This window comes from Dermacentor andersoni, chromosome 3 (assembly GCF_023375885.2).
Source record: "Dermacentor andersoni chromosome 3, qqDerAnde1_hic_scaffold, whole genome shotgun sequence".
NCBI classification, from domain to species: domain Eukaryota; kingdom Metazoa; phylum Arthropoda; class Arachnida; order Ixodida; family Ixodidae; genus Dermacentor; species Dermacentor andersoni.
In genome coordinates, this window is record NC_092816.1 from 20134837 (window position 1) to 20160354 (window position 25518).

The 25518-nt window shown below is 44.1% G+C and overlaps 1 protein-coding gene across 2 annotated transcripts in view; it reads left to right on the forward strand.

Moving 5' to 3' along the window:
• The window catches only part of ari-1 (E3 ubiquitin-protein ligase ariadne-1), a 37461-nt gene extending 15465 nt beyond the window's left edge, over positions 1 to 21996 (forward strand). For both annotated transcript variants that reach the window (XM_050168984.3, XM_050168982.3), the window contains 4 exons: positions 6795 to 6909; positions 10329 to 10778; positions 15738 to 15850; positions 21133 to 21996. In XM_050168984.3, coding sequence (XP_050024941.1) covers positions 6795 to 6909; positions 10329 to 10778; positions 15738 to 15850; positions 21133 to 21214 — 760 coding nt within the window. In that variant the 3' untranslated portion in view covers positions 21215 to 21996. The remainder of the gene's footprint in view (positions 1 to 6794; positions 6910 to 10328; positions 10779 to 15737; positions 15851 to 21132) is intronic.
• The last annotated feature ends 3522 nt before the right edge of the window (positions 21997 to 25518 follow it).

The window sequence follows — 25518 nt, forward strand, 5'->3', positions numbered from 1 at the left end:
CATTATAAGGAGGAATGCCTATGTCATTGGCCTAGTACTTGAATGTTTCGTGGGAGCCTCAACTTGTGTTCTCCGTTTACTTCAATTTATCCATTGCTAAAGTGCTTTCGTTATATTGATGCCTTAGACATTCTTGAGCATTAACCTATAACTTTAGCTTGACTTAATATTTGCCTTTAGTGGCCCTTTAATGTACACAAGTGGTAATGAACTATTTATGTAGTGCGTCTTATTGCTCAAGAGCACAATATTAAGCAAAATGTGTATTAATGAGCTTTCTAAGCTGCTGGCAGAGCGTCATAAGATATTTTTTTTAGTTTACTTAGTTCTTTATAGCTTTTAGTGCTTTCAAAGTAGTACAAATTGGACTGTAGTAACAGCGTATGTTTCAATTAAAAAAAATATGAATGCAGGTTTTCACAGTAAAATAATTGGTGTGTGCACATAAAGAGCCTGTTTTGCGGAAAGCAATCGTTCGTTGACATCAGTGGCGATGGCACAGTTAACATATTGTTATGCAAAAAAAACATATATAGTACAGCGGATATATTTAAAGGGCAAGTTGCATGACAACGCTGCAACAATAGATGGATAAGCTTGCACAAACCCACAAACAGCAGCACTGCTGTTGTGGGCTTGCGTGTTGTTGTGGGTTTGCATGTCGTGTTGTGGTTCGTGTACTGCTGCATGAACCACAACCATCTGTGACAGTATTTTCATATGTTTGGTTCCTTCTTGTTAGTGAGGTGGGGAGATTTGTAGCTGTCTTTTGGTGTATAGAGAGCTCATGGGCAAAGTTCAGCTTTGTTGGTACCTATCTTATTTTGTGTTGTTTCCTGACATACCAAGCTTCATTTTTAGATTAGTTGTCCACTTACTGTCGTATTATAAAGGTTTAGTGTGCATAGTCAAGGCTAACTATGAAAAATGGACATTATACTTTGAAGTCATGCAGCTATTAAACATGCAAGTACCGAACTGTAACGAGCCACCAGGAAAATTTAAACTTGTGTGCAGGGGCTGCCTAATGAAGTTTGTTTCTCACCACACTAAATTCAGTTATTTGGTCATGTTCTTGAAAACTACATTATTTGCTGCCCCATTATGTTTTTCATATGTCAAGACAGTTTGACTGTTATTAATAGTGCTACATGCCACACGTTGTTCTTCGCTTTAGAACATATCATACAAATTGTTTTCTTGTGTTTAATGAAGAATTTGTAAGGACAGTTTTGGTCTTATAGTATTGTAGTATGTTTTGTGGATTTATGTATTTCCAGGGATGGAAGTGCTGTGCCAATTCCGCCATATTGCGCCAAACCATTCAGCTGCGCCAACCTGCACCAAAACACTAATTTCGAATGAATTGCCAAACTTAGCAGGATGTGCGTGTTCAGTGGCAACCACGCAGCCGTAGACATGTGTTGGCTAGCTCTTAGCCCTGCAGTCCAAGCCTAAGCAATCTATGTCAGCGTTGGCGACTTCGGAGTGTGGGTGTGTTCAGTGGCATAATTGCAACTAGGCTACAAGAAAACGAAAACTATCTTGTGCTATACAATGCATTACGAATGTTTTATAAAAGCGTTATGCATTTGCGTATATACAGGGGGTATATTTTCATACCTATTATTATATTATAATAATATATATGATATAATATTATTGTTTTATATTATACATGTATATTTCATGGGGCAGTCGGGAATGAAAGCCGCTCTGAATGAATAAGTTTGTACAGTCTGCTCAGCATGTAGCTCATCAGTTTCGTAACGCATTCTAGCACTCGGTTTGGCGCCCTATTGGTACATCTGCGTCGATTAAAGGGCAAACGGCGTGCATGTGACGTTCTAAATCTTGTTCGCACGTGCACCACGTCCGGTTACCGGGATGGTAGTGCGGCACGCTGACAAACGACCTGCTTGCTTTCATGAAACTTCTTGGTCACAAATATCCAATGGCAGTTGAAATCATCATTTAAATGTGCACTTGGGCGATACAACATTCTGCCCAGCCGCGCCACACAGAATTGGGCCCTTGCAGCTGCGGAGCGTAAGCCAAGGATGCAAAGTTTCATACTTAGTCAAACTTAGCGGCCAAGTTGTGGTAATAATTAGATGTTCAGCGAAACCACAAATCTCTGAAATTGCTTTCATGGCAATGATGTTCACGATGTGACTTGCACAGATCGAGTACAAGAATTATAATAAACCATTGTGCGATGCACAAAGTATCGGTTGCTGTTATACACTGGCTTTAAGGCACCTGTGGTGGAACTGCAAATAAGCCCAAATAATCAAGCTTATTCAAAATATTGGTCACCGACGCCAACTGGAAAGCCAGTGAACATTTATATCCCTTTATTATTATTATTATTTTTTTCAAATATATATTGTAGCTTTTTCTCAGCAAGCGATGTTAAATTTTGGAGGACGTGCACTGACCAGTATGTCAGCTTCACATTTATTCTGTGGTATTGTGCTATCTTAACTGAATGTGGCCAAGAATTAAAAATTACCTGAGGGCACTACGTGAACGGTGTTCACTGTACCTTGATGGGTGTTGTTCATGGTGCCCACTGTGAATACTTTTCGTTCATTGTGCATGAATATGCTTAATTAGCTAAATTTATAAATTTACGTAATCAATGAGATGCCAATTAAACAGTTGTGGATGGCGTTGAGAAATGACCAATAACAGCATTTAAAACAACCTAGGATTCGTGAAGACTTCTTTAATGAGAAAAAAAAGCCCATTAAATAAATAAAAATAAAAACAAGAAGAAGTTCATTGTGGCCGTGACAATGCTCCTGTGCATCAAAGATTGCATCAATCTTTATGCAAACCTTGTCGAATAGGGGCACTGGGAACGAGTGGCTGTGCTTCTTTCTTGCTGCGTCAGCAGTTTTTGACGCGCGTCGAAGTAGTGCGATCCTTGTAACAGTTCGCTTTTGGAACCGTTACACAGAGGTGGCCCACGTTTGCATGTTCGTAATAAACACAGTGAGCTGATGACGATGTTTACACCTGAGACCACTTAAATTACTGGGGGGGGGGGGGGGGGCTCGTCACCTAGATGTTTTTGATGTAATTTTTTTATTTTCGCAGGCTTATTCTTGCTGTTTCTTTCTTTCTTTCTTTTTGAAGAAAGGACTACACAAGTTCTAGGTCACTATATAGACAGTTTTTTCATGGGTGCCACCATGTTGCTACGCAGTGGCACCATCTATGGGCAGTCAGCAGGCTGGCTTGGGTGAGAGCTCCGTTTTGCATGGCAGGTATACGCTTGGCGGTAGTTTCTGGCGTTTGTTTTCGCACTCGTGCGATCTATTTAGTATGACGTGGCACCTCCTACGTGGAAAACGGTTCTGTGGGACGTACTGAAGTGGTTTAAGTCGGCACAGCCGGACTTTCTGCTGGCATTGAGGCAGACAGAGCAAGCAGCGCGATGTGTCTGCATGTGTTTGAGCCTACAATCAGCCTCGGAGATGAATTGGGTATTTCTGAAAGTTCCATTCACTAATGTGACCTTATTGCAGTAGTATCCTCTAGTTCTAAGCTGCGGTTTAGGAGCAATAAAACATACGCAACGATCGTTACAGGGTGGGTACCATTCTGCTACGATAGGAGCTGTGCTTTTATACTTTGACAAGCGTTCAAACTGTTAGCTGCAGATTACGTTGCGTGACTACTTGGTTCAGTGGATGAAGTTTCCACCCATGAATAAAATAGTTTTGGTTAGTAATAACACCATACCTTACAGTGTGAACTAGTTTAGCAAAGCGACCGTTTACGAACTGCGCGAGCATCCTTAGCAGTGGTAGGTGCTGGATTACAGATATCTTTGTTCTATATGCACATGGTCCAAGCATGTGGCATCAATGTTTATAGATCTATAAACATTGTGCGGCATGACTGTGCGAGGTCGCACTGCGGCGTTAGCCTGTTTTCTTTTTCTTTTTTGAGAAAGAGGATGATAACCAAATTTTTTTTTTTTTTTTCGGTTGTGTTCATTTTGTTCTGTACGACACACTCACATGTATTATGAAAATTTTGTCCTCAAAAATAGCCATCTCATTCTTTTTATGCAATCCGTTTCAAATATTATGGCTTTACAGGGCAAAAAGGCAATGCTGAAGCACATAGCTTATATATTAAACGGGAAGAAAGGGGGTTAACCGAGGGGTCCGATTTTTATTAGTCATATCACAAGAAGCCAACAAATGCATGCGAAATGCGAAGTTTGTGGGATCATTCTCCACTTGCGGCAAGTCGTTTTTTCATCCACTTTCATTTCCATTAATTTATCGTTTCTTTATTTAATTTATTGAGCACAAGTAGTCTTCCCTATGTTGTCCTTGGTGTCAGTGTTCGTTGGCTTCATGTGATATAGCTTATATATGTATCATGCTGGTTCACCAATCGCAGTGATCGGTGTGTTGAGCAGCACCATCGGCCTCATGCAGCAGGCTAGCATAGACATATAGTGATTTCAAGCCTACTAGACTTGAAATGCATGAGAATGATGCCAGTGTATTACAAATGTTTGATAACGCCTGCTGCTTAGATGTCTCATGGTTGCCTTAGGTTGGTCATACACGAGCATGCGCTCTTATCTTTTAGTCCCTACGCCAAGCAGTCAAATACTGAGCAGATTTACTATTTGATGCTGCTAATACAGAGAGACACCGGCTTTCTTCGTTGAAAAAAAACCGATATACGCAAAATAGTTCACGACGCATACACACACCGCGACTAATTATGCGCATCGCATGTTTGCTCCCCCAAGAGATATTTCTGCGTACTGTAGTTACTAATGCACTGAAAGGCTTTCCTGACGACCTTATATAAAAGGATATTGCGTAAATTTCAAGAAGTACAATCTAAAACATCTTGAAATCGTTCCTCAGCACATGACAGCAATACTTTCAAGCAGCGCCGCGCCGGATCACACAAGCCAGAGAGGAGGAAAGACTTGCCACGTACCCTTTCCTCCTCACCTGATGAAAAGACCTCCTGATGAATACACTGTTTAGTAATTTCTTGACGTATTTGACAACCGTTGCACTGACACTTTATTGAATAAGTAAGGTAATAAATATTGGTTCATTAAAATTAAATATTACTTGCTTGTTCACGAGCAAGTAATATTTGCTTGTAATATAGTAATATAGCTGTGTCTTACCAGTACTCACCTACGGGGCAGAAACCTGGAGGCTTACGAAAAGGGTTCTACTTAAATTGAGGACAACGCAATTAGCTATGGAAAGAAGAATGATGGGTGTAACTTTAAGGGATAAGAAAAGAGCAGATTGGGTGAGAGAACAAACGCGAGTTAATGACATCTTAGTTGAAATCAAGAAAAAGAAATGGACATGGGCAGGACATGTAATGAGGAGGGAAGATAACCGATGCTCATTAAGGGTTACAGACTGGATTCCAAGGGAAGGGAAGCGTAGCAGGGGGCGGCAGAAAGTTAGGTGGGCGGATGAGATTAAGAAGTTTGCAGGGACGACATGGCCACAATTAGTGCATGACCGGGGTTGTTGGAGAAGTATGGGAGAGGCCTTTGCCCTGCAGTGGGCGTAACCGGGCTGATGATGATGATGATGATGATGATTGTTCACAATGAAAAAAAAAAAAAGAAACTCGACTAGCATTGACACAAGCCTATCAACATAGAGTGGGCACAGTTCACGGAAAGCCTTCGGTTATTATTTTATTGGACACATTTAGTTGGTGCATCCGGTATGTAACTTAATGAAGCTTTCTTAGAAACCTGTATGGTTTTCTTTTGTAGCTTCATGCTGAAGTCAGGTGGATGACAATATTTCCCTGTTATGAATTTTGCTGGCCTTGCGGACTTCCGCAGAACTGACGTGCCGTAATTTGAGAGTTTTCTGCAAAGTCAAATAAGTAACACCTTTTCTTCATATAACTGTATTTCACTAATATTGACCTTCACGAAGCTGCTCCAAAACACGTGTTCACTGCTCCAAAATGCCACACAGTTGTCCAAAATGGACAATTCACGCTCCAAACCTGCTCCAACCTGGCACATTTGCTGCTCCCAGGGCTGCTTCAAAACTTCCTTGGCCGCTTCCATCCCTGTATTGCACTTATCATGAACTGTGTGGAATGGGGTTGGGGCAAGCGTCCTTTCGAGCACCCATATTTGCTTCAGGCAAGACCTGCAAAACGCAGATGTCTTAAGTTTTATTTAATCTAACCTAACGTTTTGTTTGGGATACCTGTAAAGGGACTTGAAAAAGAAAAATATGAGCTGTGTACAACAAAAAAAAGAAAAAAGGAAAAATGCGCTTGCCATGAGAAAAGGCTTCATAAGCCAGAAAAGGTGCAAAATGAAGTAAAAATGGTGCCGCCACCTTAATATTCCTGCTCCAGCTCGCTATGACATCATGAATTTTGATGGCACCTTGTTGGGCCTATTCAGCATTCATTGGTAAAAATTGTGCGCATTGTATTCTAAAGAGAGCGAGCGTCTGAACCAAGCAAGGTTCAAGAACCTTTACATTAATACAATGGCCCAAACAGTACGTGAAAATACATTCAAATTTGTGATGTCACACAGATGTAGCGGCCCAATTGTGGAGGTTGAGAACTGGAACTTTGCCCTTCGTGTTTTTTTCTTTTAGTACTCATTCTATCCTATGACATTAACAAAACTAAAATTTTGAAAGAACACTTCAGTCTTAACTGGTGTGGTGTTTCTCCTTGGTGCGCCTTTAAAGGCCATGGGTGTGAATAGTGTCTTGACACCAGGTGTACCTGCGCAGTTTCGCGTGCGGTGAAAACTGGCATGACCCTGTCAAGTGCCACCTGCTCAAGAAGTGGCAGAAAAAGTGTGACGACGACAGTGAAACGTCCAACTGGATAGCAGCAAACACCAAGGCAAGTTTCTGCCTCCTCTATGTGGCGATCACACTTGTCACTACCACCATTCCTGAGACTGCACGTTGACGACTTGTGCGTTTAGTCAAAGACCCCACTGTGCAGTTTATGTCCTATGAAATCTGTTGATAAATTTGCAAAAAGAGTAATTGGGAAGAGATTATTTCTTTACATGACAGAGTGACCCACTACCCCTTGTTACATGTGCAGGATCACAGCAAACAGAGCTTGCCGACATGGCTGATCTCTGTATGGTAGCAACAGAGCTAGCTTAGATGGCGAGCATAGCTGATCTAAACTCTTAGGTATTTATTTTATCTCATATGTGCAGTTTTTGTTATCTTCATTTTGTCTACGTGCAGATTTTGATTTAAGTAAAAGGTTGAATTAAAGGAAAATCCTTCAAAATTTAGAACAGGGCATGCTTGTATTGATATGAAACAAATGTTGAAAGTAGTTTGAACTGTCACCCAGAGATGGGGTCTGCAAAGGCAGTATATTCCAATACTCAGATGCTCTGGTATGTGCCCTTACTGTTCACTTCGTGGGTAAAGCATTTCGCCGCTGGGCAATGTCCTAATGTTGCGGACACTTCTTCACTGTGCTCCTCAGAGACACCTGAACAGAACGGCTGGTATGTTAGTCATTATTGTGCATTCACTCAGTGCTGGCTGTGAGCACATTTATTGGGGGTAATGGGTGCATGGGCTGTTCACCATTGTTTGTGTCTTCAAATTGGCTCGACCATAGCTGCACAAAGAAACTATCTTTTCTGGAATTGGGTCCTTATTATAATTCTTGGTTCTCCCATAATATTCTTTGCATACACAGTCAAACCTCATCTAATGAACAGGTTATAATGAACTAATGGATATAATGACATGATCATAATTTCCCTTGAAATTTTCGTACAGACATATGCATTTGAAATATTATTTTAGAAGCAAAAGTTTATTACAAATGGATATATCGAACCCTGCCGGTGCCGCCTCGCCACGACACACTACCTCCACTGCCGTTTCCTGCACTCTGTGCACACAACATGCTGCGTCTTAGTCGAGTGCCATGTATACTAGCATGCGGGAAGGAGATGTAAGCGGCAGAATACTAACTCTTAACATCTTAAGCATGGCTGTTATAAACTATTGCACATACACAGCCAAGTTAAGGAGTACGTTTGTGTTCTTTGCGATCGCTTAGCTTACAAGCTCTTTGTGTGTGCCAGCAGTGCACCTGCAAGCCTTCAATTTCACACAACGCTCATTGCTGGACACCAGAGTAAATATCTTGGCTTTTTTTTTTGCTCATAAAACACCTATAGGTAGGGGTGGGCGATTACTGAAATATCACGAAATCGAACAGTGGACGTTCAAAGAATTCATTTCATGAATCTAATACGTATCTACTATTAGATTTTTTGGGTATTCGATACATTCAATGTAGGGACTCGTGCAGTGCCACATGTCGCAGGCACCACAGAGTCCCTCATGCTCGATGCCACCCAAGCTAGCATTTCACTTCGCTTTCTCTGAAAAAGAAGCAAAGAAGTGCTGAGCGCGCTGCGAATAGACCATCCTGGCTAACGCAGTAGCGGAATTTGTCACTGCGAGCGCTCCCCAAAGCTGGCCCGATGTGGGGATTGCATACACAGCACCCAAAAGCCACAATTCACAGAATGGCACTGTGTCGGCTGGGTCCACCTCTGTCGGTACAAGGTTCATCCAGGTCAACAGGACCATCCGAAATGATAACGCAACGCAGAAAGAAAGAACTGCAACAAAAGCACCATGTATTTTGTAAAGTGCGAAAGCATGAGGGAAGATCAGGCCAGTTAGCCGCTGACAGGCACGCAGATAACGTCGGATACACAACGACAAGCTTCACACCGCTTCAACTACCGTCAATCTAACCTATACGCCCTATCTTGAGAACGATCACTGATAAGCCACATGCACAAACACATTAGCGGCAGGCATTTCGCGACGTCTTGCAGCCTGTTAGCACATCTGCCTAAGCCATTAGGCCTAATCAGTGCTGTTTCATTGGGCGTCGATGACTAAAGTTGCGCAGATCCTTGCACAGCAGCTGCATGCCGCAAACCGCCTCAAAAATTAAAGTGAGTGCGGGATGGCAACAAAGTTGTTCATGGTCACCATCTTCGCGACACGTCCATCTCTTTTTGTAGCTTCAGTAAGCCCGTCATAAGACAAGCTTTGGATTTACATGGAGGACGTAACAGTGTCATGGCCAGCTGTATGCAATTGTGCGGATGGCAGATGAACAGGGAAAGGGAAGGGGGAAGCGAGCGTCGTGAAAACTTGCTGTGACCCTCCAGATTCCAGAGTTGTTGACCGGTGCCAAATCACGCCGAACCTGACAATAAAACGCCATGGATGGTGCCTGCTCTTTATCGTTGGTGCCGGCTGCACGGAGCAGTCATGAAGTCACATGATGCACAGTCCTTTCGTCTGTCCCACAGATTGGCCTTATGATAATCCATCTGCCGTAAAGTTTGGATAGCCCTTCTGTATTCTGGAGAAAAACTGAAAAGCAAAGCTTTCTATGAAAAAAATAAGATTGCCACAAAACACAGGTACAATATTAAAATGAGAAGCTCATTGGTACTTAATACAAGATAATGTCACCAATTCTTTAGTTTCAGAGGGAAAAAAACACTTGATTCTATTCAACAGAAATTCTATTGATAAAAAAAATTTCCAGACTTTCATATACAAGAACTAGCTGTTATCAGTGCTGGCATACTAATTTGGTGTTCCCGTTAATAATAGTAGACCGTACTGTGTATCTTGATTTCTATGTACGTAAGTTACTGATAGCTTGCTACATTCTGGTTATGCAATGCTAGGAAACTCCCAGGAATGTTCAGTGCCATATTTTCAGGCCCAAAATTTGTAAACATTAAATTTAGCAAAAAAATTTTAAATATTCGATATTTGATTTTATATTTCTTTCTTTCATTCTTGATTCCTCTCAATTCTAAATCTACTATTTTGTATCACGCACCTTACTGATAAGTCAAGTGATCGCCAAGAATGTCGCAACATAATGCGCACAATAATTTAGCAGCTTATGTGCACTAGTTTACCACGACATCGGCTAGACATCACAAAATTTTTACGTGCCAAAAGAATGACTTCCTTACACTGGACAAATGAATTGACATGTGGATTCATTCGCTTTTTATTAACAGTTCTTCACCAGTGCGTGCCAAGCTATTGCATCAGGTTAAACAAATCCAGTGGTATTGCCAATATTTTCTAGTGCACTCAGGGTTGGGGATGATTAACTTTAGTCCGAAGCCTTCCCCTGAGCTGTTCATATCATACAGTGCAGTCATTTCAGCTGGGTAAAGCACTCTGCTAAAGCACAAGGCTAAAACACATGGTCTCCATGTGCAGGAGTGCCCGCGGTGCAGCGTGACGATCGAGAAGGACGGTGGCTGTAACCACATGGTATGCAAGAACCAAAATTGCAAGGCTGACTTCTGCTGGGTCTGCTTGGGTCCCTGGGAGCCGCACGGCTCATCGTGGTACAACTGCAACCGTTACGACGAGGAGGAGGCACGGGCAGCGCGGGACGCGCAGGAGCGGTCGCGGGCAGCACTACAGCGCTACCTCTTCTACTGCAACCGCTACCTGAACCACATGCAGAGCCTCAAGTTTGAGCACAAGTTGTATGCGGCCGTCAAGGAGAAGATGGAGGAGATGCAGCAGCACAACATGTCCTGGATCGAGGTGCAGTTCCTCAAGAAGGCAGTGGACGTGCTGTGCCAGTGTCGTCAGACACTCATGTACACCTACGTGTTTGCATACTACTTGCGCAAGAACAACCAGTCTGTCATATTTGAGGTAAGAACTCCCATTGTGTCCTCTCCAAATGCAGCAGTTCCCGAAACTTCAGAAACATTTGATACCCTTACCGAACAACAAGGAATTTCCATATTCCTAATACCTTATTGGCCAGGCTACTAGTAATTAATAATGTTGAAGAAGACACTAACACCAAATACTATTAAGTCTGGACAGAATGATTAAAGTTCTGAAAACTGCTCAATGAGTCACTAGTCTCTGAGGAAACTGCACTTGAGGACAATAAATCTTTTCCTCAATTTGAATCATTTAAGAACGTTATGCCATCTCTTAGCAGAGGATTTTGGAATCCATGCTCTGCTAGATGCTGCTGACCACACTCCTGCAAATAGCTAGGCAAATATGCCAGCCAAATGGCTCGGAGAGGATCAGTGAGCTCTGTGGTAAAATTCTGTGAAACTGGCCAAATCACATGCTGGTTTATATTTTAATGTTATGAACTAATTGTCTTTAAGTTATTAGTTATTGAGCAATATTGACCAATTATAATTGGTGGGTACACATCATGAGAGGCTGGTTCAATATTTCGACAGTGATGCCGCCAATCTTGCCTTACACTTTATGTTTTCTCGCGTATAAAAATTGTGTCAGTAGCATTCACAAGTGTGGCAGTTTGGATGAGTACAAACTGTTCGATGATGTTTTCTTGAATTAGTGCAACTCGCAAAGGTTAAGGGAAACAAGACACACATGGAAATACAGGAGGCAGGGGTGTAGCTAAGTGATGTAAGGTTGGTAATATCGATTAATAATTAATTGATTAAATGTAGCCACAAAATGATTAATCTTCATCGATGTCCATCGTTCATTTAATCGACTTATTCGATTTGACCTGTTCAATCAATCATTTACAAGAGTTGACAGAAGTGGCGCAAAAATTTTGAAATCGTACTGGAATGGCAGCGCATGAGTGGTGACTGTGCGGCTGCAGTAGAGCGACTGTTTCTTTTTTTTTGATGCTGAGCTGAGCCATGGCCTGACACTGCAATTACAGTTCCAAAGAAGTCGAAGAGAGACTTGTACGCGACCCTTTCGTTGTCAGCTTGCGTGACAGCAAGCTCTCCGACAAGTTGTGCAGGTGTACAAAGCTCAGTCTCAAAGAAGCTTTGATGCAGGTGCATCTACAGGGGGTCGCTGAGAAGGAGCGTATTGCACATGACTCCCTCGGCATGAGTGTGGCGACTTCGTCCATCTGCGTGGACGCTGCAATAGCAGACAAATTGCCTGCAGCAAACGCCTTCCGCTGCAGCCAAAGCTTCATCACCTCCAGCCTCAGGCTGTGGGCATTAATTTTGTGGCGGTGCATCCCACCCAACAACAGAATGCCTAGCTCGACTTGCTCTCTGCAGCAAGTGCTGAAAAGAGGGCCACTTTGTGGTGGTGTGCCATGCATTATTCAGTGTCAGCTGTAGGGCTGAATGAGGTTGGCTCAGCCAATCTGCCCCGAGCCAAGTATGTTGACGTGGAAGTCAATGGGACATGGCTTAAGTGCAAGGTCGATAGTGTCACAGGAATTTCTGTCGTACCAAGCACATTCCCTTGAATTCCTATGTGTCTCAATCTTAAATAAGCTGAGCTAACGGGCCCCGGAGTGCAGTTGCTGATGGTTTTGGGTACCTTCTGGCCTACCTTGAGATGGAGGGACCAAACGGCGGAGCAGAAAATGTACATGGTGTATTCACAAATGATGCCTCCGCTGGGTTTTCCAGCCATTCAACCACTGCAAGTCATCAAATTTGCAGAAAGCATGACTCAGGACGAAAAGTCTACCACTGAAGGCCTCGCTCAAGAGCTGTTCGAAGGTCCCGGCATGCTGAAGGAACCATATGAGATCAGTATGGAGCCACTGGCTATTCCATTTTTCTTATGCACACCATGCACACCAAGAAGGATACCTATTCCATTGTGCCTTGTCTTAAAATCCAAGCTCGATAGATTGGAAACATGGGGCATAATTAACGGAACACAAACCTAACACATTATAGTGCGCTGGCCTGGTGGCGGTGCAGAAGGACTGGTACATACCGCATATGCGTGGACTTGACCAAACTGAACACATGCTATTGACGCTTGAACAAGTTCTGAGACTCCTCACAGTGGCGAAGGTCTTTCCAAAGCTGGATGCTTCATCTAGTTTTCACCAGGTCAAGCAGGTGGAATGGAGCCAGGAACTTACCATGTTCATAACACCTTTCGTTAGGTACTGGTTTTGCTGCATTACGTCTGCACCAGAGTGCTTTCAGCGCAGGATTTCCTGCATTACGGAGGGGCAGCAAGGCATGGTTAACATGATTAATGATATTTTGGTGTTTGGCCGTAACTGAGTAGAGCAGAGTAGGACAGAAGACTCAGCAAAATGTTAAACCTGTTACACCGGGCACGGCTTACCCTAAATAAGGAAAAGTGCAAGTTTGGTTTGTCCAGCATAAAATTCGTGGGTGTTGTAGTCTCTGCAGATGTCATCTCGCCAGACCCAGCTAAAATTGAAGCTGTTCAGAAGATGAAACCACCTGGGAATGTCGGAGGTGTCCGAAGATTCATGGGAATGGTAAATCATGTCGCAAGATTCTTGCCACATCAGTCAGACATGTTGGCCCTGATTCGAGAATTTCTGTGCAAGAGGACAGCTTGGTTCTGGGGGACACCTCAGCAAGGAACCTTCGAAAAAATTAAAGGTATACTTTTTTCGAAACCTGCTTGGCTTGCTATCACCGATCATGCACAATGGGGGTCTCCGCTGATGAAAGTTCTTTCAGGCTCGGAGCGGTCCTGATGCAGGATCAGCCAAGGTGCAAAAGACGTGCTGTGGCCTTTGCTTCACGCTTGCTCATGAAGACTGAGCAGAGATACAGCCAGATGGGAAAGGAGGCCTTAGCTCTCACGTGGGTCGTCGAGCGCTTTTACAAATTTCTTTGAGGCCTCCAAATCGTCATTGGAGCAGGCCATCATCCGCTAAGAACACTTCTGGGTGACATAGAGGTGGATCTGCTATCACCCAGGATACAGCGCCTGCAATGTAAGCTCAAGGTACTTTACATTCCAGGCAAGCTGCTAGCTACTGCCGACAGATTGTCAAGGGCTCCGCTTCCCTCTTTGGACACTGCTATTGCTTCCCTTGAAAGCTACATGCAGCCACATGCAAGTGGTCATGGCAGCCGTTGGCAAGAGTGTGCCCATTGACTTGGAAACAAGGAGAAGGCATCAAGCATCTGGTAGTGCCTGCTCTACCTTGGCGAAGTTCTGCAAATATAGTTGGCCGTTGAGAACAAGACTACCTGTAAGCTTGGCAGGGTACTGAAAACACCGCGATGACCTTTTGCTTGCTGACTCACTTCTGCTGAAAGGAGGTCGACTGGTTGTTTCTGCAGCCTTCGAAGTGTAGGGCTTAAGACTGTTGCATGGGGGTCATCTCAGAGTGGCTTGGTCTAAGGTGAGAGCATGCCAGTTGCTATGGTGCCAGTCACCTGGAATAAGCCACAGAATTGAGGAAGTAGTCGAAAACTGTGAACATTGTGCAACTGTGAGACAGCAGAGGACCGAAACCATGATACGGACGGCTGCCCCAGATCTCCTTTGGCAACAAGTGAGGGCAGACATCTTCCACATTGAAGGTCAGGACTTCCTATTAGTAGTTCACTACTATTCACGGTTTTTGGAAGTATTGACTCTGTACGGAACGTCAAGGAAGTAGTCATTACTGCATTAAAGATATCATGGCTCCAATTGGCGTACCTGAAACACTTTAGGGTAACAACGGACCACAGTTTTCGTTGAAAGAATTTGCGGACTTTGCATTGACATATGGCTTTACTCATTGCACGAATAGCCCCATTTTCCCCCAGCCAAATGGGGAAGTGTAACGTGCAGTTCGAACGGTGAAGGAACTGTGGAGGAACGTTGACTTTCACATGGCTCTGCTGGTGTACAGGTACACTCCCGGTTCAGGCTCAAGTCCAGCTCAGCTTTTGATGGGTTGTCACCTGCGCACCTGTTTGCCAAAAGTTTGTGACCATCTAACTTCAAAACTGCCCAACCACAGGGCCTTCAAAGAGCATGAAAAAGCTGCTAGGTGCACGGAGACCACGGACTACAACTGTCACCACTGTGCTCAACTGCTACTGGGTCTACCTGGCCAGAATGTCTGGGTAAAAGTTGCCCAATGTGCCGCTTGGGTGCCGAGTCGTGGTCAGTATCGGCAAGGCTACATGGTGGAAATGCCGAAAGGTGTGATTCAGCGGAACTGTCGTGCATTTTCCGTTTGCTGGTTGTAGCGGGTCACCTGGTTCGAAAGTGCCACTCCAGTGCCGGAGACAGCAGAGACAGCTGACAGTGCAGAAGAACTCTTGGGTTCTCAGCCTGCTGGTGGGGTTCCTCCTGAGGCTCCCCGCGAACTTGTGCCTTCCTTGCCAAATGCAGATGACCCAGGGATGGTGCACACCAGGTCTCCACGTCACCTGTCCTCGGTATACTTGATTGGTACAACACGTTTGATGACAAAGAGGCTGGACCTGTATAATTAGTCTGTAACCGGTCCACCTTTTCGACAGGGGGGATGTAGTGTAGAGGGCATTTCTAACCCTACTAACGTTCCTGACAACTGACCTTACTTATTTGTCCATTTTGTTATTCTGCTGGCCAGTATAAAATATGTGGCAATAAAGTGCCAGAATGTGACAGGCGGTTCTGCTTCGTTCCCTACAATTACCACCTCCAATTGCCATGATGTCACTTGAAAAGCATAGTCATGCTGCATTATGTATGCAATTTACACTGTCCAGTTCAAAGGATGATGGACTTTCTTGTATACTCTATAAATTGAGGCTTCATACTGTGATCACCAAATTGACAGCTGGCTAAGAAAAAATTAAATAAACAAGGACACGAAAATCTGATGTCCTTACTCCTCCCAAAGTTCTCACAGGTGATTGCTTTGTCCAGGACAATCAACGGGACCTGGAGAGTGCCACCGAAAAATTGTCCGAGTACCTGGAGCGGGACATAACACAGGCTAACCTTCTTGACATCAAGCAGAAAGTGCAGGACAAGTACAGGTATGTGTTTTCTGCTTGCCAATATTAGTGATGGCAATGTATCTGTAGCTTTTGCTGGACAAGGTGTTGTGAAGTGCTGACCTTTCCACCTGGCTCATTGGCCATGTCTGCTGTGCATGAGTGTGTGTAAGTCCCCTTTATCATCCAATGCCAGCAGTATGAAAAGTAAAAGTGGCTGTGGTTTGAAAAGGTTAAGGAACTGTGGGCTCCCAGGTGCATGTACAGCAATATTTGACTAGGATATTTATGAGGCTGTGTCTAGGCACCTTGCTAGACAAACTTGTCTAGCAACTAAGCAAGTTTACTTTGCTGGAACCTGAGATCTCGGACTTGGCCCTCAAGGAAGACACTGAGATAGTACTTTAAAAATTTAATCTTCTTCCCATAAAACCAGGCAAGCTCTGACCGCTAGGCAGTCTGAGTGCATGACGAGAGCTGGGACCATGCCGTGCCCAACGACCGGTTCTTCTCCCAGCAGCCAGCGAGAGGTGCCTCATACTTCTCCCGCATTGCAGCTACTAGGCGCTCCAGGCGGGTAGTGGACGATCTATGGTCCAGATGGGTAAACAACCAGACATGCACACTAACCTAGGAACTCAAAATAAGTACAGAGTCAATGTCCGTACATGGTGTGAGGCACAGTATTATCAGGCAGGCAATACGTTTTTAGATCTGCAATATGTACTGGGCTCCATCTCTTCAACTCTCTCTCTCTCTCTCTCTTTCAATTGCATAGCTTGTTAGATAAGGGAGACCTTTTCTTGGTTATAATGTGCGGCCTCTCCGAATACTGAGTTGTTCCGAAATGCCTGTCCTGTGATGCGGAATTGGCTGTTCACTTTCTTGGGTATGGTGTCGCCACATTCGGAAAAATTCGATATTGAGGCGGCAAAGTGAAACTCTGCTGTGATTTCACTAGTGGCTCAGAAAGTGAACTGCACTCACCCTCGTATGATTGGTCAAAATTGTGCTTTTGCTGACAAAAGCATGATTCTGACCAGTCGCATGAGGGCATGCATATACGATAAGATAGAACCCCTCTTAGAATGCACAACCATTTACGGCTCGTATGTCTTCTTGAAACAGCTACAATGGACCTTTTTAATGTGTTGGCTCACGAGCCATGGCGTGTGGTGTTGGAGGCGTGTAGAATAATGGTGAAACGCAAGTACAAATTTACTGAATAACTGGGGAAAAAATTTTTTTCTTTGCATAAACAAAACTTGAAACACATGTAAGTACAAATTTACTGAATAACTGGAGAAAAAATTTTTTTCTTTGCATAAACAAAACTTGAAACACATGTTCAATTTCATTTCCATCTCCAAAATGAGAAAATTTGAAGGAATAAGATGATGTCAGCTGGCACAAGATAGGGGGAATTGGAGATTGCTAGGAGAGGCCTTCGTTCTGCAGTGGACATAAAATAGACTGATGATCATTAAAGGGACCTGGTTGGTGTTGGCAGTATTCTGTGTGACTCGCTCAGTGGTGCTAGCAGTGCTTGCACGTTTTGTGCCTAGCCCATCAGAGGAGATGTGAGGCTTCAACATAAGGATCCCCACAGTAGGCACTAGTGGGTTCATGGTGTACCGATATGAAAGGAAACACCAGATTTCTGTTCAGAGCCAGTGCAGTTTGTACCTGCAGTGAAATAAAGTTTGCTCAGGGGCTATGGCATTGCACTTTTGAGGACAAGGTTGGAGGTTCGATTCCTGAGTGCATTCTGATGTGCACAAAATGCAAAAGCATACGTATATCGGGCCTTGGGTGCACTTTAAAGAACCCCTAGTAGACAAAATTATGGCATCCTCTATAACACACTGTATAGCTCCTTGAAAACTCCTTGAAAAATCATGTTTTTTGTGAAATTTCTGAGTTTTGAGTTATTACTTGTCAAATTATCCTTGGTCATTCAACTCTTATTTCCCCAAAAGTCAAGGCTGAATTCAAACAAGAAATTGGTGAAAGATCAATCTGAATCAGTCGTGGTGGGTCTCAAAACCACAAATTTACGTGCATGTCGGCAATCTTTGAACGCCCGCCTCTTGGAACCTCGGCATTGTCCACCATTGCAGTTTGTTTGGAGAGGTTGTGAAAGCCTCATACTTGTAGACAAGGCACCTTCAAGTTTTGTATTTCTGCCAAATAGAGAAATACCCATTTCGTAGCCGGTTTTTCGCTTCTCTACTAGCCAATTAAATCACGTGGTACTCTAGTGAGGTCGCAATTGACTGCAGCTGATCAGTTCTGTGATCAGTCCAGCTAAAGAGCTTGTCACATTAGGTAGCTTGCGTGACCAAAGGAGAGTTAAGAGAATGGCTGCTCAGCTGAGGCACGAGATCATCATTGTCGCACGGTGAAAAGAGCATGCCTTGAGGACTCCACTGTCAAGGACCGGAAAGGACCAACATATGGACGGGAGGGACAACATATGGAGCTGGACAATTCTAAATGTACTGGCTGTGTAACGCGTGCATTGTTGTATGTTTTCAACAATTTTCATGAAATTCTGGTTGTATTTTCAAGAATACAGGTGTTTACAACTTTCAAATGTGTTTTTTCTCAATTTGCATTTTCAGGCCGTTTTGAAAACTAGCGCGCAAACTTTCGTACACTTAATATTGTTGGTTGTTAACGAAATTTTGCACAAAGCGTCTTCAAACAATCTAGAGTGCAAGTATTTTTCTAAAATATTGATGCCCCTTACAAAAATTCAAAAAAGGAAAACTTATATGCTTATAATGGGAACATAAGATATAAAAATATAGTCTTGAACTTTTGCCGAATATGTAACATGTTATGCACACATATTCTATAGTTTCCTGCACTCTACAATATGCAGCAAAATGAATTACGGCATGATGTTTTGTGAAAAACTTTTGATAAGCTAAAACTAGGGGTGTGTGAATATTTGAAATTTAGAATACGAATAGAATATTTTCCTTATTCAAAGCACATTCGGTTCGAGAAATGCATACTCGGAAATTCACGAATATTTGAGGAGTGCCGAATAACGGTAGAAATGGCGAATATTTGGACAAACTGCGAATAATTGAGCAAGTAACGAATTATATGCTTGTTCTGCATTCTTCTAAGAACATGTTTATTGACTGAGAACTTCACATGATTTGCTCATTATCTGTATGCTCTGTTTCAGTCTATCTGCATCACACCCATGAGACATGATCAGTTTCGATTTCTCTTTTATTAAGCTTTATTCCAGGGCTCTTTCATAACAATATGTGATGTACGTTGGAGCTCTGTAAGTGTACGCAATAAAATATGTATATCAAAAATATTACCCAGACAATTTTTAGATGTTTGGAAATTAAAAAGAAGAATATATATGTCCGAGGAGAACATTGCATCACCATCGACAACTCCCGCCTTGTGTTCCCGCTTTTCTAAGGATGTCACCGGCTCTTTGCTATGTGCTGCTGCTCTGTGAGGCAAACGCAAACCACGCCAACTTCGCCGCTGCGCTATTTGCAACTATATCAGTGCTGATACAGCCGTCGCTCAAGCAGGTTCTCTAAGAATGGCATCAACTGCGGATGACGAGCCACCGAGCAAGCGAGAAAAGAAAGCTGGAAGAAGTCTATTTTGGCGGTACTATGCAAGACTCGCTGTCGACAGCTCAGTGCAAGTTGGGCGAACGTGTTCTTCAAACGCCGACGGGAACAACCACTACTCTTCAGAATCAAATGAAACAGCACTCTTTGTTGATGGAAGAGTACAAAAAAGACGCCGCTGCAAACGCGCCGTTGGAGAATCAACCGACACTGGATGATATACTTCAGCAGAGACGGCAGCCATTGTCTCAGAAGAAAGGAAACGCACTTAACCAGAAAGTGGCAGAAATGGTCGCCTTAGATCTTCTCCCTTACAGCTTTGTAGAAAACCAGGGGTTCAAAGCACTGATAAAGAAAGCAGCTGCACCGTGCTACAGTCTGCCATCTTGAACAAAATTATAGCATGTGCTCGTCGTTCCGCGCCTGTATGACGAAACAAGAGCAAAGGTACGACATGATCTGTGAAAAGCACTTGAACAAGGAACAAGCACTCTCACTTTTACCAGTGACATCTGGACGTCACATGCCAACGAGGGCTTTATAAGCCTCGCATGTCATTTTCTTACGGTGAAGTTCGAGATGAAAAAGTTCACTTTGAACATGCGACATATGCCAGAGAGTCACATGGACGTGAACATAGCTGCCTCATTGGAGCAGCTATGCATCGACTGGAAGATACCAATCGACTGCATAAAGTACATCGCGACGGACAACGGCTGCGATATCCAAGAGGCTGTCAGGAGACTGCCACGGCTCCAGCAAGCCTGCTTTGCACACACTCTGCAGCTGGCGATCGGCGATGCAATGTTGTGTACTCCGGCAATCTCCAAGACTCTCCGGCAGACTCTTCAAGAAGGTGAAAGCAATTATAGGACACCACAAGCATAGCGCTAGTGCGCAGAAAAGACTGAACGATCTGCAGAGGCAGTTGAGCAAAGACGTGCTCCATGTTGGGCAGGATGTTGACACAAGATGAAACAGTTAGTACCTCATGCTCTCAAGGCTCCTTGAACTCGGAGTCCATCACACTTGAGCTCACCGCTTCAGGCACAGGCATAGATACCTTTAAATCTGTAGAGTGGAGAGATACACTGGGGTTTGTAGAGGCACTGAAGCCCTTATTTGACACAACTGTGATTTCAAAGGGACACTAAAGTCAAGCTGAAGTGATAGATTAGTGCTCAAGAATCTCTACGGCATCAATATTATCGCGAACAGAGCCTTAATAATCGAGAAATTGAGGTAAATGCAGGACATGATTAGAAACTCCACCGGGACATTCAAGTACTTGCCCGTTGATGAAAGCACTCCTCAGTTACATTCTATCATTAGTACACAACCACTTGTTGCACAAAACAACCTTGTATTGTAGTATAAGACGAAATAAAGTGCTACTTGTCCAGTTCTATCTCATTTTTAGAAAACAGAACTCGTTGAAGTTGAAGCTAGCTTGCACCCAGACCCTATTTACCAAACACCAATAAGTGAGGTTCTGACTTACACTTTTCCGGGAAGAACATTTATACTCAGATTAAGTATCCCCTTTTCTATTGGTGCAGTGTGTACATCAGGTTCCATGGCACCTCTGTCAGGGATCCTCCTTTACTGTGTACTGTGCCTTGAAGTGGATACATGCTAAATGCACGAGGTTTCTCTTTAAGTAAGCTTGTGTGAAACTTGCATTTTGCTTTTGCTCTTTTTCTGCAGGTACTGCGAGAGCCGGCGGCGGGTCCTGCTGGAGCATGTGCATGAGGGTTATGAGCGGGACTGGTGGGAGTATACAGAGTGACACCACTGTGTGCGGCGGCGGCGGCAGATGCTGTTTCTTCTGTGCCGATGCCCATTAAACGAGAGACAGTGCTCGCGCTGTGCCGAGCAACATTTCCGTGGCTGAGGCACTCAGGGGGCGCCACCTAGGGCCAGGCCCTGGGTAAAGGTGGCTGCCAAGCGATGTGTCTGCTTGTACCCAGATGTGATGAAGGGGGGTATAAAGAGCAGTTTTCGGATAAAATTGTGCGCACGAGGACTTCATGATTCACTGAGTCTCGACTCCTCTTGGCCTTGTATGGCATCCCGTTTCCGTGGGTACGCTGCAGCGATGCTAGGTAGCATCGCTTCCGCTTTTTTCAGTGCTTGTATGCCAGAGGATGAGCTCAGTGGGCACTTCTTGGAAACAACAGCTGCCTTGTGAGCACTTGCTTCTGCCAGAGCCAGTGTGTCTTTGCAAAAGTCTCCTAGAACTTTTGGCCTCTCTTATGGCAAGTGTTGCTAGTGCTACAAATGCAACACCTTGCGATGCAAGTCGCTCAGCATTCAGCAAGTAATGAAGCCACTGTGAAGACATGTTTGGAATGTTCTCCATCCTTGTGAATAAAAACTCATGCAGCTGGCAATGCAGGCTGCTGTCTAATCCAGTGCTTGCTACTTTACTTGTCCATGCAAAAAGCCTGTGTCAAAGGATGACATTGTTTTAGATTAAATGCTCCATTTTACTTGATACCGTGCTCGAGTAGGATGGTTGAGCAGATTAGTTATATTTATTGTAATAAACTGCAATGCTAATTTCCCATACTAGTTATGCATTTTTTGTTTGTTCTCAGTGCTTATGTTTGTACTGGAAAGTTGGCATGACTGCTGTCACTGTTAAAAGCTGCCAAGCTCTATGCAGTTCTTTTTTTCTCAAAATCTTCATCAAACAGCTGATTGCAAGATTTCAAATAAGTTGACTTTTCCTTGAAGAAAGGTGCAAATGTTCACTAGAATTATGGCACATTTTTCTGGTGTGGCAGTGCAAATAAAGACCTATCGCCCATTTCTCTCCAGAACATTGGCATGTATATGAAGGTAAAGGTGCTTATTGCAATAATAATGCGGTGTCAGTCGTATTGGCTCTTGTGAGCCTATTCTCATAGGGTGGTCTTTCAAGACTGTTTGTGCAGATCAGTTGAATCACTGTATGGTATCCTCCTGTGTCAGTGCTGAAAATTGTTTATAACTTCCCTTGAGGGGGAGGGTATAAAGGAAATGAAAGCACAAATGGAGGTATTGCCGTCGTCTTCCGTTCAAAGACATAGGCAATACACAAACTGAGATTCACGCCATTAACCAGGAGGAGGAGGAAATAACTTTATTGAATCCTGCGGAACCCCTCCCCACCCACTCTTGGTTTAGTGGTCAGCAGGGGTCGCAGGCCACACCCACGTTGGGACTGGAAGCCCGTGAGCCCTCTGGACGGCCAGGAGCTGGGTCTGGTGGTCGTCACTTCGCAGGGCGTCTGCCCAGTCTTCTTTACTGAACACTGTGCCGCTTAACGCGGAGCATTGCCAGAACATGTGCGCTAGCGAGCAGTACGATTCGCCACAATCCGGACATTGCGGCTCTACTTCTGGTGAATAAAGGCTCAGTCTGCCTCTCGAGGGGAACGACCCTGTCTGAAGCATTCTGAATATAGATGACTGTGGTCTAGCGAGTTTAGCGGGGGGGAGCGGGAAGGTCTTCCTCAACAGCTGATAGTGCGTTGTTATTTTGTTGAAGGTGAGCAGCGGGTCTCGTTGCTCCCCTCCCTCCCCACCACTTTGCTCACCACGATCGCCGCGTTGCGCGAGTCCCCGCGCGCGTCCGTGCGCCAGCTCGTTGACGTTGGGAAAGTCGGGGTGCATGTCTGCCCCTATGTGGGCCGGAAACCATTTGACGATGTGATGACGCGCAACTCCCTCGCTGCCGAGGTCGGTGGCCGCTTCCCGCGATATCAAGCCCGAGGCGAATGCTCTGGCCGCCGATCGCGAATCTGTATACACGTAAGGACGTTCGGGGTCCCTCATTGCCATGGCTATTGCCACCTGTTCGGCCACTTCGGACGTTACCCCCTTGACCGATACCGCGTTAATGATCGTCCCATCCCAGCGTATCGAGACGGCCGCGTACCGGTCGCTGCGCCCGTACTGGGCCGCGTCTACAAATGCCGCCAGTCCCAGGCAGTTGGCGATCGATTTCAGCAGTGCTCGGGCCCTCGCCTTCGGCGCCCCTCATTGAATTGCGGGTGGACGTTTCTCGGATGATGGTCATTTTGTGTTACTGCCACAGAGAATTTTGGCTGAACCCCCCTCATGGGTATGTGCCATATTTAAAGCAACAACCACCAACTGCGAGAGAAGTTTTGCACTCACTTTATGGGTAGTGCTTCAAGTTACACTTAATGCTTAAAGGTAGAGAGCTGTTTCCTAAAGCAGCAGTGGTTTCCCCTTGTTTTCTGTGAGCCAGTGAGTAACAGCTGCTGGCCCTTGATAATCACATTAATGGGCAGGGTGTGTGCCTTTGCATTCTTTGGCATTCGTCTTGGTTGTGCAAGGCTACAAGTAATGTGTCGCACTGTTGGGACTTCATTGTAAAACTGATTTAGCAGTGCCAATGAGAAAACCTAAAGGGAGCTGCAATGACACAGAGTGTCACTACAGATGCAAATGAATTGCTACAGTTCCTGACCATTGGAGTGTGTGTGCCCACTACTGTTGGAAGAGGCTCTGTGCTATTCTAGAATGCAGACAAGATTGTTAGAGTACAAGACGAGCTTTTTCTTTCAAAGAAATCTGCGTAGGTTTCCTTTGCGGTCTCGAACTACAATTTTGTGTATTCAAACTTCCCCATTAGTGTACTTTCAGAGAACTCGAGTTTGAACTCCGAGTTTGAAAGACTGGCACCAGGTTGTTCACTTCGACTTAGTTGTCTTCACTGAGTAATTAGGGTTCCTGAATCTTAGTTTAAGTTCAGTGATGGTGTTTTACAGTGAAGCTGTCTATGGCCAGGATCGAAGGATTTCTTCGTGGCGCAATGTCGACAGAAAACTGTCATCATCAATGGCTCATACCCCCCAAATGCAATGGCCCACAGCACCGTAAGGCAGAGGCTACAAGCACTCAGCGAAGTGAAGCAAACAGTGCATACAATTCTTTGGAATCACTCATACAACATACAGAACGGCATACATAATGAACAAGCTGAACAGAAGCATCCGAACCACATAATTGATAAGGCACTCCTGCACTATGGAATGCAAAGCACATATCGCTTCCTGCATAAGTTTCTCAGTAAAGACTACTGTTGCACAAGCTGACATGGCAACGGCACCTTGACTATAGCATATGAAGCAGGGAGTGATGTAACTACACTTTCGTACGTAGAAAAACCCACCTAGCAATTGATCTGTGTTGTGACGGTGCTATGGCAAGGCCACATATAATGAGGACTTCTGAAGAGCAGCATGAATACAAGGCGAGGTGAATTTCTTGTCTCTAGTCCACTGTTTTTAGGTGTACGAAGTGGCAGCACAAGCCGAGTCACAGGCCATCGAAATGGCTTGGGCTACTAATTAGGTAAAGTACATGTGAATGTCGCCACATGAATAATTTCAACCTATGTTGCAATGGGTAATCATTCTAGACGTTTACAACTTCGCTGTCCAACCACCTTCACAGCGTGAATTGGAGACCTTGTTTTTATTTGGCGATTTTTTTTCTTCGTGACCCAAGTAAGTTGCATTTCTGCGCTGTTTTCTTGGGAAATGCTTAACGCCTAGTGTCTGCATGTGCCATATAACATTTCCTTCGGGTGTTTTTGAAGCAAGTGTAAAAAAAATACAATTGTGCTAGTGTATAGCAACATTGACAAAAAAAAAACACGTTTTAGAATTTGCTTACATGACATTTCTACTCTGCAGCAACAGCTGTTCAGGTTTGCCCAAGTAAAGCAGTAAACTAGACTACAGCAGTACATTTTGTATTCCTGTAGTTGATCTGAAGTTGGCAAGCACTTAAAAATGCTTTCCGTGAACTTTATACAGCGCACTCTTTAAAAGATTGCTGGCACATATTTTTCAAGCTGTAGAATCTCTATAACATGCTTCTCGATTGTAAAACGATGACATTTCACAAGTATGATGGCAAAGGAATTAAATTTTATATTAAGGTTGGTCTCAAGATGCTGGTTCATGATATTATTCTGGCTTCATGATGCAGCATAATTTGCCACCAAGTAATAAAGCTATATGCATGATTACGTAGCTCATAAGAACTTGGGTATCAAAAGCAAAACTGGGTC